Raw genomic sequence first — 19,754 nt, 5'->3', positions numbered from 1 at the left:
TTCTAAGGCAAACCTTTAATATTTAACAATGGAATTTGAGAAATATTCATCACCCTTATTCCTATTCCTTTATTTGGTTATATAACAAAAAAATTATTTCTTACTAATATTGACAGTATTTTATAATGAAGCCTTGTTAGTGAAGCGTCAAAAATACTAGACTTACACATTACTCCACAAGCCACAAGACCACATTAAACCACAAGCCTATGTTACTATTGAGAGAATGAGGCTGCGCCCAGGTAGTTTCACACCTACACATGCAGAACTCGTACACAAAAGTACAGAGGATTAGGATCTGCAGTATTTCCGCCCTGTTAGTTACCCAAACCCCCTACCCACTTTCCCAATTCAAACCTTAATTTTTATGGTATTTTTTAATTTTATCCTGAAGTAAATTGTATATACAGATGGTAAACATTATTATAACAAGAGTAATACCAAACAAAGTACAATGCACTGAAGTGGTAATTTCAGGATACGCAAACACGACATTTATGGTTTAGTGTTCATAGGTGTAAATTTAGAGATGGAAATCAGAAGATAGCCAGCCAGTTACTGGGCTGGCACCAATCCCCTGGGTTTATGAGTGAGTGGGCTGTGTGGCGATGCGACTTCACCTAACCCTATATGATTTTAATATTTTCATGGGTGATAAATAATGTAGGTTAAGAGTGATAAAAATCATTATTAATAAGGAAAAACATTTAAATATGGATGAAAAATAGCATTTTTTCCAAACCGGTCATGACAGACTTCCCATGATTAGGGCCAGAAACATCACACACCAGATCTTCCTTTCCCTAAATAAAAAAAACTACATTATCGATAAATAACCTAGATTATAACACAGTAAAAGTTCCCAGTTATTGCCTTAATTGCGTAATACATTTTACCATGCAATAGCAACAGTCCACTCTCCACTGACGACGCAGTGGTGGCGATGAGACGTGTAGATTTTTTATTCACAAGTTGTTGAAATTTGAATGATTTGAAAAATTCACTGCTTCTTAATGTTTTTTTTTTGGTAAACAGAATTCATGACTAATAATGCATTTCAAAGTCGAGTGGTGATCTTAAATTAGTTATAAAAATTAGCCTGATTAAAATCTTTTTTTATCCTAAACAATATATACTTATTTGTGAGTTCTGGGGGAGGAAAGGTTTAACCCCATTCTCACTGTACCACTGTATGAAGTATTATGTTTTTAGATAAAAAAAAGAATACAAAATGAAAAAAAGCACAATTTGTATATTCAAACAAATTAATGAATTGGGATTGCAGAAGATAATATTTAAAATGAATATACTAATATTATTTAAATAAGGATATAAATATGAGAGATAAAATACAATCTTTTTATTAAAAAGAAAAATATAACCATGTTTTTATATTTACATAAACAATTATTTTAAAGCTTTGTCTAATAAAAAAGCACATTGTCAGTCTTTAGTAATTATTAAGAATAATAATTCATGTTTAATTAAGTGTAACAACATATTATTCATTATATAAATATTTTACATCTTTCAATTGAGCATTTAATTTTTTACTAACAACAGTTTAAAACAATTATTTGTGAATATGCAATAGAATAAGAGAACTACATAATATAAAACATACTATACAACAAAGACATGTAATTTTATGCACAAGTTACACAATTATCTGGTGTAAATATGAAATCATGCAAGAAAAATATATATTACGAAAATAAAAATTATTTAATTAATATTAAATCCCAAATACTCAACACTAAATCCAATACCACAGCTGAATTTCAATAATTCATATCCTACATTAACTTTCTAAATTAAATTTATGAACAATACAACATTTAGTAAAAGATGTCTAGATGTTATATACAGGGTGTTCAAAAAGGGTGTCATAAACTTCTGTGGGAGATAGTATTCATCATTTCAAGCAAAAATGTCCTACAAATATAAGTAGAGAAATTTGTTGTTTAGCCTCTAGCTACCATTTTGTATCTTAAAATATATATATATATATATATATATATATATATATATATATCTCTAGAACTATTTAAAATAAGGAAACCAAATTTTTGACATAGGTTAGAATAGATAAGAGAAGAATTAACAAAAATTGTGTTATTTTCTTTAACATTAACAAAATGGCGTGTGTTGAAAATATTTGGAGTCCAATTGTTATTTGACTCCAAATATTAAAAAAACTCTGTATAGTTATAAAAAATGTACCAGACATAAACTATTTTAACATTTTTATCCAATGGTACTATTTAAACAAAATCCGTCAACTCATAAGTGAGCATGACCACTTTGAAGATACGCTTGCACAAGCGCGAAACATGTCACAGTTGACAGGCATCGTTTCTTGCTAATTGAAAATAACACAAAACAATAATAACAATGCCAATGTCTTGCGCACATCAACACGATGCATGTGTGATATCTTTTAATAAAACTTTGAGGAGCCCAGCTTATCCCTTATGTAGTATCACAATTCACATGTTTTACCCAGGTTTCATCTCCTGTTACGATTAAATTCAGTATTGCATCTCACCATGACTGTGGTAGGCCTCCAAAAAGTCAAAGCTTCCCCCATTCCTGTTCCTTATGGTGGTCTGTAAGCATTTTTGGCATGCATCTTGCAAAAATTATGTGGTAGCTTGACTTCTGTGTTGCAATTGCCAGTGGAGTGTAGCTCTGAGTAATTTTTGAAATAAGAATAGACCTATATTCATCCCAGGGACAATAAGAATCCATGTAAAATTTCAGTATAATCAGTTGAATAGTTTATGCGTGATAGCAAAACAAACAAAGGTACTTTCACATTTATAATATTATTAGGATATGAAAACTCAATGTTTTTCAATTACTACAATGAAAAACAAAAATTAGTTTTCTGCTTTATCAAAATGGTGCTGGTCCAATTTTCCCCCACAAAGTGATATAATTTAAACCCTGAGACAAATGGACTACAAGTAGGATGAAACCAGAGATAAAGCAAGGAGTGGATGCTGCACCATGAAATGCACTTACCTGTTCATTCTATGAAGCACCCCATTGCCCAGTCCCCATACTCACTAGACCTAGCCCATATATTTTTACAAACATGAAGAGGCTCTAATAGAGCAAAGATTTAACTAAGTTAATGAAATACAAGTAAAATTGCTGGAGGAGCTAAGAACATTTTGGCAAATAAGTTTGTATTGTCTTTCTAGTAGTGGAAACGATGATGGGAAAAATATAAGTAGCCCAAGACAATACTTTGAATGGAGCAAAGTTCAATAATATATAAATTAGGCAAATAAATTTGTTTTCAATAAATTCTTAAACATTTTTATCATATCTTGTATTTTATTTTTTTACTTTGTTTTATACATTAATAATTAGAGATAGAAATATAAAATACTATGCACAAATATAACACTAAAAAGGCTACAGAAAATAGCATTACACATAAATCTAGTTTTGTGCTAAATAGTGATAAACTTTTTAACTTATTGTGAATACGTTTGTAATAACAAAAATCAGCAATTAAAGAAATGAATATTGGATAATAACGATAAACTATTATACATCTGGTACTAGCCGTTGGATATAACTAAATCAACTGAATGCAATGACTTCTGTTTAGCTAATACAAGTATGACAAAAACCGTTCATGGACAACTCATATGAAAATCAATCAATATCAGAAGAAACTGGTACTTTGTTAAAAATCTAATATTTAGTAGAGTTATGAAAACCATGAAAATTAACTTTTTTACAAACTATCAAGAGGTAGGAGTAAACCACACCAGGTATTGCATAACTAGTGTTGCTCAGGTTTCATGTAAAATTTCCAACCTATAGCACATTTCATTCTCGATATGTCCTGTGGAAATATAGATAATCATACAGAAAAGAATTTTTTACATCCTACCACCAGAAAAAAATTTGAAAAAAGTAATAATCCTCAATGACACTTAAATTCCATGGAGTGACATGAACTGTCCCTATAGAAATGAAGCGTATGCAAAATTTCCAAGTCTATAGGTCAGTTCATTTTCAAGATATTGTGTGCACAGACATTTAGACAGCCTATTTCAAATAACATAGAAATGATATTCTTCTAGCCGCTCGAGTGATAGGTTTCAGCCAATTGAAAAGTTCATTAATGTAAAATAGTTTATATTTATTAACAATTCTTTTTGAGCATTGAAAACACTTTTCACTTAGTTTAATGAAACTTATAGGAACTTTATTTCAACATTTTACATCCTTGTACATAGTAGATTTCCCTTTTACATAGTATTTTTTCATAAAAGTATTGTTTTTGAAAAGGCATTTGAAATACATAAGTGGATTTTCTAGATTTATAAGTGTGATTAAATAGAAATTTTTCAAGGTAATATTAATTCTTATTATTTTTTTTTGTTTAAAAATTAAGAATACAAGGTAGTTTAAAAAACCAATCTTTGAAACAGTGATCCTTTTATTTGTTATATTACAAATAGTCCCTCTCAATGGCTTTATTATGCACTTTAAAAACAACAGCACAACACTTACTATATCTTACAATTGACTGACTATAAGCAAAATAAAAACTCAAACTTTTAGAGCACAACTTATGTAAAGTGATGATTTTTAAATGTTAAACAAAATGAACTGACTTTTTTAAGATCTTACACTATGTTATTTCGTAAATTTTAAGTTTGATCTAAAAATATTTCTTAAAACTTTTGATTCTATTCAATTTTGGTTAAAAATAGAGTAGTTATGGTTTTTATGGCTCTAAAATGTATTAATTTAGTTTTTTTTATTGTTATTAAAATAAATCCATTTTGTTCAAACCAGGTGTTAAGATCTTTAAGAGAATTAATTGTGATTTCTTTTATTAGGTCCTAAAGAGTCTTGCTATTAAGGAAAACTGATTTGTCAACAGAATATAACGAATGAACATTGTTAAAGATGGCAATAGTGAAGGCAAACTATTAATATAAATCACAAACAAGGATCCCAAAATTGGAATCATCATGAAAAATCAAATCATTAAAACTTCTGGAACAAGCAAATACTATAGCGATCCCACACTTTTTCCCTAAACCACTCAATACAATAATTTAGCACATGGTACACATTTTCTCTTCTTAGTGGCAAAGAGAAATTATTCTTTGAAGAATTCATAAATTGTATTCTTTAAAAAAGCTATATTTTCAGAGACAACACAATATTTTTCAAATTTCAATACTTTACTAAATTATGCTGGATTTGGTGTGTCAAGTGAAATTATTCCTAATCCTACCATACAACTTTTTTAATCCAAGGAATGAATTTTAAGCTAATTAATTAATTAGCTGCGTTAATATTCAGGTGCATGCTCAAAGGAAAGTAATTGAAGATTGAATGTGTGAATTACCTCACCAAATTTTGAAATTTAACTAGACTGGAGAAATATGAGTTTCAACAACAGCATAATATTTTATCTATATATTTTTGTGCCAATAAAAATCAATATGTCTGGTATTACATTTGTAAAATGACAGCCTACTTAATCATCTGGTATTTATGTGGTATCCTTCCTAGAAATAACATCTAGTCTGGTTTAATGCTGTTTTAAACAGATTTACTCAGTAGCTCTCAATGTGTACAAATAATTGGCTGTGGGAAGGTCATGCTGTTTCCTTAATCTCAATTGTTTGTCATGAGTAAATAAGTCACTTTCTGGTATAGGATATGTTGGATTGAAACATACTTGTTCTATTTCAAAACATGCAACAATTAAAAAAAAATTATATGTCTGTGTCTTCCACATTATAGATAGGATATTTGGTAATATCTGACTATTGATTCAGTCAATCTAAAGTAGATTAACATGAGAACTCAAAACACTTCCTGCTCACTGGGATGTTTATATAATTACTTAATTGAGTGATAAAATCTTAAAAGTTTTGCTAGAGGAATAATTTAGTAAAGAGAGAGATAAGATGTAAATTCAACATTTAAAGAACAGCTCATACTAATCATATACAATTTACCAGAACAATGTTTTGTATGATCATATTTAAATAGATATCCTTTATAATTTAACTGTATAAAATGAAAACATTAAATACAATTTTTATATAAAAATATATTAAATGACTGTCAACAATTACCTATTGGTATTTAGTATACAGTGAAGTTAGCCAACAGCAATCATGGTGTTCAGTATTTTCACAGTATAAGTAGTCTATTGCCACAGATCGCAGTTTAGTGTATTGCAGTATTTTCAATCAATGTATATAAACGTAGTGTTTTACAGTATATGAAGTTAACAAAGTTTTACACTGAAAATATTTTTTCCAATATGTCATCATATGGTTATCAATAAACGATTTTTGACATAATTAAGTATTGTTTAAAAGAAAAATAACATTAAGCCTTTGTGAATTATATACAATCATACATTTGTTATCTTTTTAAAATAAGTATTTAACTTTAAGACTATTGAGTATAAATATCACTTTAAATAAAATTGAAACTGTTAAAAGAACGTTTTTCGTGAGATACTAATTAAATTGATCAATAGGTCACTTAAAAGAAAGTATGATATATTTTATATTTTTCAGAAACGTTTCATAGTTTGAACTTGTAAATCAACAAAACAAATAGGTAGATGATATCTTCAAATTACTGTTGAAGTAATTTATTTGAGTTCTACAAACAAGGTCATTACGTTCATGGACATATACAATTTTTGTTGATGAATAAAATATATTACTTTCATGGTTAATATTTATAGAGATCTTTTGGGTCATTTTTGTACATACAAAATCTGTTATCATTATGATTTCCTTGGTTTATTTAAACGTTTCATAAATGTAATTTTATAAAGTGGATAAAATTCATTGTCAGAATATTTAACAATGACAGAAGCATCTTCTTTAATACTCGTATCAAAAGTAACTCCATCATTCGGTGGAATAGTCATGTCTTCTGTTCCTATCACTACATTAGAGACCAACACTTTAAACAATAACATTACCTTGATTGCACTATTGTCACAATAGTGACTGGAATAAGTTGCTAAAGGAGAAAAAGAAACACCCTGGCCGAATTTGTGTTTCTCACTGAACAATCTCCAGTTCAAATTGTCTTCACAAATATTATCCAAATGTTCATATTTGGTGCCATGATATAAAAATAGCTCATCAACATTACCATTTCTGGATATCATCTCTTCTTTCTTCAATAAATATAGGGAGTGTAAAAATGGATTTTCAATCCTAGTTACATTTTCAATGGTGAGATAAAACTCTTTGGACTGTGATGTTCTGTGAAAGTACTTTTGAATAGACCTGCCTTCTGCAGATGAAGACTGAACGTCCACAAATCCTGTTTTCCCTAGTGAGCAGGAGGACCATTCTGCAGGAAATGACAGGATGTCAAGAATGTCGAACTCTTCATTTGAACCTTGAGACAGTTCACTTTCAACAGTATCATTTGTTATATCTGTAGAGTACCTATATTCTCCATCATCTCTTCCAGTCAAATAGTGATCACTCTCTTGGAAATCCCATGATCTGCGTTTAACTCGAGGTCCAGCAGAAGTCAAGTCATCAGCTTCACTGGGATAGTTTCCTGAACTTTCTCCTGATCCTCCATATACGTCATCTTCATCCCACGAGTTACGTTTAATACCACTTTGATATGTTTTAATGTAAGCCTCATTTGCAAAACTACATCTTGGCTGAAAATTTTGAAATTGTGATTCACTCTTACTGGAATAATTTGAATTTCTTCTGAAATAATCTAGTCCAACATTCTGTGTTGTGTTCACCTCACCAATCGAAGTAGATCTCATGTGATAATTACCAAACTGAAGTCTTCTATAATCATCATTCAACGAGTGTCGTCTCACCACATTCCTCATATATCGAATCCCACTGAAATTACCATTTGCTGAATTTGGTCGTGTTATGAAGGTTTTAAACTTTTCCTCACTATAAACGTTATTCATTGAATGGCTTCTAGGTATATGGTCAAAAGTATGTTGATAATTTTGATAGTTGTATTCATTCATTTGTTCACTGTTGTATCTACTATTGTCAAACCGAGAAGTTGGTTTGTTATAAGTTTCTATATCAATTAAACTACCTACAGGAACGTAATTGTTAGTGTAACTGGGATAGTTTGAATTATTTTTGAAGTAATCTTGTTCAACATTTTGTGTGTTGTTCAAATCACTAAAAGAACTATACAGAGGATTATCGAACTGAGGTCTTCCATAATCATAATTAAACGAGTGACGTCTCACCACAGGCTTATAATGAATCCCACTGAAATCACCATTTTCTGAATTCGAACGTGCTATGGGAGTTCTAAACTGTTCTCCACTATAAATGTTATTCACTGAATGGCTTCTGGGTATATGGTCAAAAAAACTTTGATATGTCTGATAGCTGAATTCACCCATTTGATTACTGCTGTATATACTATGTTCGAACCGAGAAGTTGGTTCATTATTGGTTTCTTTATCAATTAAAGTATCAACAGGAAAATAATTGTTTGTATTTTCCTGACGGAGAATATTCTGGTCACTGTTTACCTGAAACATTTCTCTATCTTGACTGTAGTGTCCATGGTCTTGGTAAGGTACCTGGTTATCTTGTCTAGTGTACATGTATTGATTAGGACTGATACTTCTTGGAGAATTTTGTTGGCTGTGATTCTGTTTCCAAAATCTGTTTCTTTTCTTCTGCTTGGTTTGGTTGAAGTCATAACTGTTTTTCTGACCACCATTGGACCGTGTGCTGTTTGAGCCTCCCATTTACAGTCTGAAAAATAAAAATAACAATAATAAATTTTTTCTATAGATTTTCCTAAATTACAAGGCAGATTGTATACAAAATAAAGCATACAATAAAATAATCATACAAAAGATTTTGATACTTGTACTATCAAGCCTCATATCATGCACAGTAAATTTAAAATAGTTTAATGTAGGTGTGTTAAAGTATGAATAATTTATACTTTTAAAAAGAATAACAAAATTGCTTCACTTATATTAAATTAAATGAAGAAAAATTTTATATCATAAAATGAATTTAAGAAAACTTCAAATACAAAAGAAATTTTATGCGTATGTGTGTGTGATTTTTTTAATGGGCAATGTGCAAACCCAATGCGATGCATGCTGAGCATTATATGCCAAGAGCATTCAAAAACTTTAACGCTCCAAGTGTTGTTCGACAAAATTTTGTCGGTTATTTTCCATCCTGTAATGTTGTTCGACAAAATTTTGGCGGTCAAACATTCCCTTGCATAATCACTTATTACAATATATTCCAGCAACGTATCAATTCGATTCATGCACCATTGGATTCGGGAAGAAAAAGCCTAAGGAATACTATAGTTTTAATCCTCTTTTTATTGTAGTTGCAACGTACCAAGTTCGTAGTTTGGAACGTAAAAGAAAACGATGCAGTTTATCGTGACCGCCATGTTGTCGCTGCCATTCTGATTTGTTTCTGTGACGAGTCGTGTTTATTAGTAAGTTTTATTTGTGTTTTAGTGTTGTGTTTAGTGTGTGGTGAGTTGTTAGATATTGCAGTAGTGCAAATAAATATATTTTAAAATAAATAAATTTATTTTTACTGAAATATGTTTGATGAATTATTGAATCTGTGTAGGCTATGGCAAAATGACTTGGCTAAAATTCATTTCACGTAGTTTGTTATTGTTTTTCACTCACTAAACGTTATTTTAGGCACTCTTTTAGTTCTGAAATAACAATTTTCACAACCAAATATATATTTACCGTAATTTCTTTGGTTATGTATGATAACTGTTTGGACCATTCCAGGGTCATTGTTAGTCGCATAGGCTATATACTGTTATTTTAGTAATACATGTAGTTGTGGAATCAAAATATATGTAATATATTTAGACACAGTTTATGGTTTTCTAAAACTACATAAAACTTCCCATCAGATGTAAACCATAGATTTATAAATTTGGATATAATACAAGCTTTGAAAAACATTTTATACTTTGCTCTTTGAAAATTTTTCGCAAAAGTTTTGAGTAATGACAAAATGAAACTTTTTTTGACTCTTCAAAAAAAAGTTATGGAATTTATTTTACTGCTGCTGTACAGTTTACTTCATTCTGAGTAATAAAATATGATATATAACATGTATTCAAGTAAAACTGTATTAGTAAAACTTTTATTATTAAACTCTTACATATACACCCTTTTTTCACAATTTATGCGCATCGCTGCTTTTTGTTATATAGCGTTATTATAGTTTCATAAATTTGTATAATGCTTATGTTTTTCTGAAACTAGAATAAATTTGACACAAAATGGCTATCTCACTTTTATAGTTTTCTTACTATAACTTGGTTTGCTAGGTAAAGTCCCCCCAAATTTAAAAAAAAATGTAAATTTTGAATTTCATGGAAAAAAAATTTTAGTAACAATTTTTTCTAGGCCAATTTTAAATGCTAATATTATTATATGTTTAATTCTGAACACAAAAATATAATTATACTTCTATATATATATTACTTTTAATTTATATTTGTAATAAATTTTTTTTTAAACCCTTGCACGAGGCTCTAAAACATGCTGCCACTACAGGAAAAAATGACCGCCACTTGGAGGGTTAAGTATCTTATTGTAAATATGGAAAATCACAAAATGGCAGAAAAAGAATAGTGGTAATTAGCATAATAAATAAATTATTATAATATACTGGAAAAAACTAAAAAAGACACTATTTATATTGAAAATTGGAATTTTGTTTTGTTTTTTATTATGACTTAACATATATGCTATTAATATAATATGTCTAATAGCATATACAGTAATTTATCTTTTGAATCTCAGTAATGCTTATCCTGAGACAATACATTAAAAGTAAAAATACAGTAAAAATTGAGACAATACATTAAAAATAATAAATAAACCATTTTTCCTTAACACTATATTTTACAATATAATAGAAGAATTTTGTATACAGGAACTAATAAAATGTCATTCCATTTATACCTCTTCAAAAGGCAGATGAAATGTAACCAGTGGCTCAATTACTCCATTAGCGGAAGAAGGATTCACGCTTATATATCTCTGAAACAGTTAGATTGATGAAAAATAACACAAGAATAAAAATGTCTTAAAATAGCATTTTATACCTTAAATAAACACAGAAACATGGCATTTGTATTTACAATTTTCTATTTGGCAGCCATTTTGGAAAAATGGCTGACATAACATGAATTTTAGAACCTCTTTATAATATTTCAGTTTTCAAGTAAAACAGTTGGCACACTTTTATCAATCACTCTGTATATTTGTATATTTAAATTATTAAAATTTAAAAAATATTAAAATTATATACTGTAAACAAAACAAAAAATAAAACAGAAAAATGGCAGCATGTACAGAGTATTGTAGACTGCCAAATAAGTAATGTTATCTTAGTTAAATATAATATTGTAATTATTATATAAATTACTAGAAAAACAATAATGATAGTGTTTAATTTCAATAAATAATAATAAATATAAATTCAAAGAGAGATTTTTAAACATATTAACTCAGTTTGAAATAATATTATTCAGTTTTGCCATTATTTGTGATTTTCCAAATTTACAATAAGATACACATCAAGTTCTTGAATGCTCTTGACATATATAGGCTCAGCATTGGGTTATATATCGCATTGGGTTAGCATATTATATTGTATAACATTCCATAGGTAGTTTAATATTTCCATTCCTAGCCTAATTGCTAGCATGAAATGGCCTTGGCTGTTATTGGTAATCCAAGTAACCTAAGACCAAAACATCGTTGAGAACACCAAATCACTCAGCCCAGCTGTTACTGAAATAGTGGTATCTCCATTGTTTCATTTTTTAAATACAAATTGCTAGAATTCTTTTATTCACCATAGCATTATCTTTTATAATGTACTTTGGTATAAGTAGTTATACCGAATACTCTTTACTCATGAATACTGATGATTCGATAATCATAATTATAGATAATTCAAATGTTGAATGCTTATTATATTGCAACCATGTATTGTTCCGGAGGCCTACAGCAATAAGTTGAAAATGCAAAACTTGTATTTTGTCATTCCTGCCATTAATTTAGACATTTATCATGCATTAAGTAATCTATAAAACTGGTGATCTAATATGTAATACACTTAATCTGCAATCAGGCAAAAATGAAGGGTAGACTTTAATAAGCGGCCTACACTCGTTATTCGGTTGTTTTTAACAAATTCGAAATTACAATTTATTTAACTTAGCATATGATTTCACCTTATTACTTATAGCAGTTTTAATGTAGACAATAAACAGCAAGAAGTAATTAATATTTTGAGACTGAAAATGGCGATGAATATGAGGAAAATATGTGAGATATTTCTCACAAGTGACAAGTTAGTTTAAGTGGCTTCAACATGTAATTTTGGCTCCTGGTAACCCATGGGTAGAATTCTTTCCTCCATTTCAAAAAAGCTGTTATTCATTGCTATCAAGCTGGACAAGCTATAAATATTGTAAGGTTTCTTTGATATTTAAGTATAGGCCTTAGTTGGATTTGTTGTTTCATAGTGTTAGTGTTAAATTTATGTTTTTACAATTATAATAAACAAGTAACTTCTTGTTACAGTAATTTATTATAACTCTTATTGTGTCTTATTTTTTCATATCGAACAATTCAACAAAAACAACCAACGACTGTAGGCCACTCCGCCTATAAAAAGTCTCGGGTAGGGTACGATAAGTGGACCCGGTATTTTGTATCGAAGAATGTAATCATCGATACCTAATATTCGTATCTCAAATCCTAGACCATCAATCGATATAAAAGTATAGTCCTCAATAACAATCATATATGTTTTATATTAAAATATTAATTTAATATTTACAGTAATTAAACAAATTAATATAACAAAAATTAGAGAAACTGAAGACAACCATATTATTGCTCCTCTCACAGTTACAGTTGTTTCTTCTCCACAAATTTCACATAATGGGTTTTTTGGTATGAGAAAAAAGGCTTATCATTTTTCAAAGCAATGTCGTGTATTTTTCTAAAATTGACTGCCGTGCCATTTTTAATGATCAAATGTTACTTATGTAAAATTGAAATATTACCTTATGTGTATTATCTGAAAGTGTTTACAGCTGTTGATATAGATTATTTGAGTTAACTGTTCAAAATAATTAATCAGTATCGATTGATTATATCGATGGATGGTTATGGTTAAGTAACATTGTTTGCCAATTTCAATATAAAAAACCGGGTCCGCTTATCGTACCCTTCCCAAAATGAACCTACCAGGGTGTAAGATTACTAAAGTCAAAGTACGAAATCACTTACCAATAAACAATCAAACTCTGTAAACCTGATTGAAAACCTAGTTGAATGGAAACTCGTTTCAAATTTAACAGGCAACCTGAAGTGATGTTAGTCTACTGGTAATATAAAATTAAATATTATCACTGTATGCACCGAGTTTTAGCACCATTATTTTATCCTTCATCTTACACAAGCTCACTTATCAATATATATTGTCTAATTCAACAAAACAAAGCCAACTCAAACCTAAAGGAATGTTATCACTATTCTAGTAAGGCTATTGTTTGTGTAATAGTGCCACGTGATTAGTTATAGATGGGCGTTATTTAACATAACAGGATATACAAAAGTGTTTACCTCGCGGTAACAATGACCTCGATCTTACCGCAGATAACGTAAGGCTTCGTTGGAAACAGTCAGAAGCAGCAGGCTTAAAACTCTTCAGCTGTTATTTGAGCAACGGGGTTATAACGAACAACGTAGTCTTAGTGTGGCAATTAATTATTATTTCATTGCCAGAAATCTATCTACAGCTCGATAATAGCAGCTTGTTTATAAGTTTTATAAAGCACTGATAGTACGAGACGTATCAGTACAAGCCTGGGTTGTGGCGCGATTTGCCAGCTGTAACAAAACTAGTGATTTGATAATCGATTGAATTCAACAATCGAGCGATCGTTACTGCTCGTCATTACTTCTCATTTATATCCCTAATTCCTTTACCTTCACGATTTAAATAATGTGTTACGTACAGGTGTTTAGACTATGACACAGAAAGTAAGCAATACTTAAAAACAAAAAAAAAAAAAAAAAAAAACGTGCAGAATAATCGAATGCCGAAGAACATTACGGATGTAAACAGGAAAGAAACGTGTCATTGTCGCGTCACTTTATAATGAGAACAGCTGATATGGCAATCTGGCAACGCCGAATGGTAAGGGGATGAGGTAATTTACATACAGCCAGTATTGCAACGTGTCTGTAACGTAATTTATTAATGATCAGTACATAAAATAAATTATTCAATTATATTTAATACACAAAATAAATTGTTCAGGTAGACTGTGTTCGTGTGTTACCGTACCCAAAGGAGCATTGATTCCTTTATTTCTAAGATATGTCAGGAATGTCGAAGGCATTCCGTTATTTGGGTTCTTATTTTTGTGAAATAAAATGCAGAATAAAACTATTACAATAACATTAACCTAACACCAAACAATAAATAAATTAGCAGTTTTCAGACTAAAGTATAGTATTTGTGTCATCGGAACAGAAGTGACTGCAGGTAGGCCATACTGCTCGTGTTAGGAGTGTGCGCGTCGGGGCGCGAGAGTCGCCAAAGCCTCTTGGGCTCTTGAAGCACTGGACAAGCTATAGTTTTGTAACTTTATTGTGTGTGCAATGTTCATACTTATAAAATAAAAAATTGAAATTAGTTTTTTTTAAATATTTTAATAGTTCTAATACTACTACAAAACCATATTAATAGTTTTGAATTGTCTAATTAATGCTTAACGATTCAATTATATGAATAAATAATCAGTCATATAATAAAACCAATAATGACACAATCAGATGCAATATTAAAATTGGAATACATTTTTATAGACACTTAGATCGATAGTTAATAATGGTTTGTGTTTTAGTCATTTTTACTGTATTTCAACAGTAAGCAACCGCCACATGAAAAAGTTGTTAAAACAACGTTCCGCAATGGATAAGCGAAAGGCCGCTTTACAACATTCAGTCAGAAACAGTTGCTGATAACACGTTGCCACAAACTGTTATAGGTTGGTAGAAAACGTCGCAACCCGTTCCCGCTAAACAATGGTAATTTCCGGTAGACCAGTTCCGGTAAAGGTCTAAAGGCGGGTTTCCACTGAGGCAACTTGTAGGCGACATGTGGCATGCGGCACTGTCGCATGTAGCACGGTGTATTTCAAGTCAGGCAACACGCTGCGACATGTAGCATGCGGCACTGACGCATACTACTTGTTGCGACGTGTCGCCAGACGAATGCCACACTGTGCTACAAAAATACAGTGTGTCGCACGCTGTTGCCATTATCCAGGCAGAGGTGGATGAGTGCGGCAATAGACGGGCGACATGGAGTGGAGTAATAAAAAAACTACATTATTTATTGAAGACTACCATAATACACCAGAGCTATGGGACAACAGAAGTGTGTTTTATAAAGATAGAAATATTAAATGTGACAAATTAAAACAACTAGCTATCAAGTACGACTGTTCAGTTACTGATTTAAAAAAGAAAGTAAAAAGTTTGAGATCTGCTTTTCATCGGGAACATAAAAGAATCACTAAACCGAAGAGTGGCTCATCTCCGAAAAAATAGAAATGGTTTGCGTACAATCTCCTGACATTTTTGTTAGATGTTGACATCCCAAGAGAAACATTTTCAACAACAGAGAACTCTGAGGTAAGTTAATTAAATTTAGGATTAGGAACAGAGTGTCTTTACATACACGTACATTTGTAGGTCAACAGTGATTTAACAAGTATATATTTTTTAAATTATCTAGGTATCTTTCATTACAATAGAGTTCATTTTCCACCTTTAAATATTTAAACCTAATTTTTTTACACCTTGTTATTTTTTATACATTATGTGACATTTAATTTCTATAAACTTTGATTGAATTTACGTCACTATGTTCCCGATATCATCAACTAATTATTTGTTACATAATAATGTTTATATATAATAAAATTGTATTATCTTAATAATTTATGCTACCAATACTTGGGATTGAAATTCTGAAGAGATGCATAACTATCACCAGTAGCTAGGTACCGTAAAGTCAACAATACTCGCACTTGAACCGGTATCGCATCCCGACAGTTGGTGTCTGCTTTTTTCACCAAAGGAGTGACCTTTTCGATTAAGTAGTCAAAATCCTGCCTATTCATACGTGTGAAATTTTTAAACAAACTACCATCATTTGAAAGGAGTTTTTCAAAAAATACCTTGCGATTGTCACCGCTTTTAACAAATAAATCTCTGATCCACCGCCTAGGCTTCTTCCTACTTCTTCTTCTGCCATTTGCGAGGATCAAATAAGCAGCAGCTATCACTGATTCTGAAGACGTGACGCACACTACTGACAGAAAAATGTTGCACGACTTGAAATGTTCTGGGCCTTGCTACAAGTAACGGCGACAAGTAGCAAGTGACAACTGGCGACATATTTATTGGGCAACAAACTACTTGCAACAAAGTATGAAGACGCACGGTACACACATAGCAACAGAACGACACTTGTAGCATGCTACATGACGCATATTGTTGCCTCAATGGAAACGCGCCTAAGAGATCGGACTGAATATAGCTTCAGATTAAAGATTTTGTATGGCCACGTTTTTTGACGTGACAACGTCTTAAATTAGGTTGCGGCTCGGAGTCACTCATGAAAAAGTGTAACGCCCGGTAACGTTACGATGCCCGTCCAGTGGGTCCGCCGCACGGGATCCGCACGGGATAAAGCAGATAACTGTGGGTCCGCCGCACGGGATAAAGCAGATAACTATGTTTATTCGTGAAAATGTGGAGTGCTTAGATTCGTCATTTACAACAACTACAACAATAAAGGTAAATAATTGTACACTGATATTTCATTATCGTAAACTATGATTGATTGATTAATTGTTAGATTGACACAAAAGTTGAGAAACTGAGTTTATAGGTTATGTCATACTATTGACAAATGTTGATAGTGTTAAGTAAATTATTAGTTTAAATCACTCTGCAATCAATCGTAATTCAGTCGATTGAGAAGAAACAGCGCGTATTGCTAGTCAAACATTTAAAATAACAAATTATAACCTCTAACCTGTCATAACAGTGCGACCAAACAAACGAACTAAACCGACCAATCACCACGCGCGGAGTTAGAATTTAACTGTGTTTAGCAAGAATTTCAAATTCCAATTTTAGTAAATGTTTTATTCAACTTTACCATTTACAATAACAAATTTTAATTAATTTCAAATTATGTACAATGTTTTAGTAAACAAAATATATTTCTATAGTTAAAATTTGTGCAATTCTTATTTTCATTCAATTCCTTGTTCCTATTGTGCAATTTAATAATATTCATATCAATAAATATTCTACCGAGAAAAAGACGTTGTCACGTAAAATCTTCGCCCGTAAAACCGACTTTACAGGCAACCATATTTTTTTTTTTTTTGCTCAACCTTTGCTTGTATTGCCTACCTGTACGACATGCACGAAAAATTAAAATGGTACGTTAAATACGGAATGTCAGTTTACAGTTCTGTTAATACAAATCATACATGAACACGAAATTAACGCTATCGATGTAATTAACAGTACCTGCAATCATTTTTATTTATGTGGTTCATCGGTACTGTTTCTACCGTATGGATGTTTAGCTATTGCATATACATATTATAAAAACGAATTTACCATTAACATTTCAATATTTGTACATTTTATAACTTTGTGCTTGTAATAATCTCGGTGCTTGTAGTATTCATTAGCTTTATTTACAGATGGGCCAAGGGATGTGGGCGCGCGGCCGAGGCTGTACTAGCGTATCCACAAAACATTTACCTCACCTACCCGCTGTCATTCTGTGATTGATAAAAAACTGAACTGTCGGAACACCTTTTATCTGAATATAATCTCAAGACAACTAAATAAATCAGTAAATAATATTCCAGTTCTTGCCTCTTGGGTCACAAGATATACCGAAGGATGGACTTTCAGGGAAAGCCCAATGTTCTTGGAAAAGACGCTCCCTCCCCCGGCCATCCATCAGGCGGCCGGCCGGCCCACGCGCGCAGATCGCTTGGCCCATCTGTACGCTGGTTAATCGTGCATCAGTACTATTTATTCAGTATGAATCTCTATTATAGATTAGAACTCTCTAACTATTAACAGTAACATATACCTATCTGTGTGTGTGTGTGTGAAATACTGAATTAATTTTTTTAATATACGACTGGTAGCTGATACATCCAAGTGTACAAATACATTAACACCTTTTTAATTTTTTAAAATGTCTACGCCATTTAATTTTAATTAATGAGTTTCTTGCATAGACCTAGGTAAATAAGTTAATATGAATTTTAAATTTCAGCCTAGATCATTAGTATGATACCAGTTTTTCCAGTTCACGCCGTGTAATTCATCTAATTCCTGAAGATTGCACAAAAAGAGTAAATTAAGAATGGCATTTTGTTATTAATGTGTTGATACAGCATAACCAGGAATATTCAAGATTAATCCTAAGTCTCATAATTATTAAAATGTGTGAATATTCAAGATTTCTTCAAATTATTTCATTTACTTCAAACAAACACATAAATAGATAATTAGCTATTTAGCAAAAGTAGTATGTATTTCGGATAGGAGGACGTTAAAAAAAAACTTATATTAGAGGTGGGCAAAAATAAAATTTAAATTCTGATACCATACATTTTAATTTTATTTACATTCTGTTCAGCGATTAGTGGACTGTACGCTTCTATTGAGGAACTGAAAAATATCCATATATATATATATATATATATATATATATATATATATATATATATATATATATATATGATTAGCTTCCAAATAAAAGATGTAGTATCCATAAATTATAATTATGTCTATGTGCACTACGTCTTATTCACGTAATGTTAAATGTATGTGCATTTATACAGTGTTAAATTTATAAAAGTAATGTAGATAAAATACATTTTTGCGGACAGAATCACACATTGTTAATGACGTATTTCATATTACACATACAAAAAAGCTGCAGGATTTACATTTAAAACTGTGTTATATAAACTATTTATTATTTTTAAATTAAACCCTAAACCTGCAAGTTATTTGTGATTAATGAAACTTTTAAAACTATAATACTGTTGCAATAAAATACGTCAACCTTTGGGTATGCTCGAGGCCTAAGTTGGAGCTGACTTATAGATGTGCAGATAGTCAATTGGTATCACCATGAAATTATGCTGAGGCACAGATGTAAAAGTGAATGCCATAGTGTGAATAAGTATATATGTAAGATTCCTACCCCTTCTCCACCTCAGAATCAAGAAATTGCCACCAGATCTCTCTTACCTGAGCCCATTATAGAAGGATCTGCTATAAACACTAATTCTGCGGGCCATAATCATTGTTACGATCCATGCATCCGGCCCAAACATTCCTACGGTCTTTCAAAACTATATTGCCCATCATAAAAGTCCATTGTGATACAGAGGGTAGGGTCCAAAAATGCTGGCGATAATCTATTCTTTGTTTGAAGAATCTTGACTACCGAGAAACTTGCACCACGAACATACGCTCACATTGCTCACCACAGATTGGGTGATTCATTGAATGGGAGCTGTTTAATAATAAATTATAGTAATGTTGGGATAGTAATTAA

The 19,754-nt window shown here is 31.0% G+C and overlaps 1 protein-coding gene across 5 annotated transcripts; it reads right to left on the bottom strand.

Annotated features, from left to right (window-relative positions):
* Positions 1–6,642: 6,642 nt before the first annotated feature.
* Positions 6,643–14,111, bottom strand: LOC124372541. Of its 5 annotated transcripts, none has more exons than XM_046830949.1 (3): positions 13,691–14,111; positions 11,009–11,086; positions 6,643–8,789 (listed from the first exon to the last, which is right to left on the bottom strand). In XM_046830949.1, exon 3 carries the CDS (start codon positions 8,780–8,782, stop codon positions 6,797–6,799), a length of 1,986 nt encoding a protein of 661 aa, XP_046686905.1. In that variant the 5' UTR covers positions 8,783–8,789; positions 11,009–11,086; positions 13,691–14,111; the 3' UTR covers positions 6,643–6,796. The 5 variants fall into 5 exon arrangements, with proteins under 5 accessions (XP_046686905.1, XP_046686915.1, XP_046686910.1 ...); XM_046830959.1 differs by having other exon boundaries at positions 13,719–14,111; XM_046830954.1 differs by lacking the exon at positions 13,691–14,111 and adding an exon at positions 13,313–13,648.
* Positions 14,112–19,754: the final 5,643 nt, after the last annotated feature.

This window comes from Homalodisca vitripennis, chromosome 1 (assembly GCF_021130785.1).
Source record: "Homalodisca vitripennis isolate AUS2020 chromosome 1, UT_GWSS_2.1, whole genome shotgun sequence".
NCBI lineage: Eukaryota > Metazoa > Arthropoda > Insecta > Hemiptera > Cicadellidae > Homalodisca > Homalodisca vitripennis.
The sequence above is the reverse complement of the archived record's forward strand: the minus strand, read 5'-3'. Positions and strand labels throughout refer to the sequence as shown.

What these genes read in the sequence shown, in the direction of transcription:
- LOC124372541 (XM_046830949.1), bottom strand. Translation starts at nt 8,782, where the DNA reads ATGGGAGGCTCAAACAGCACACGGTCCAATGGTGGTCAGAAAAACAGT.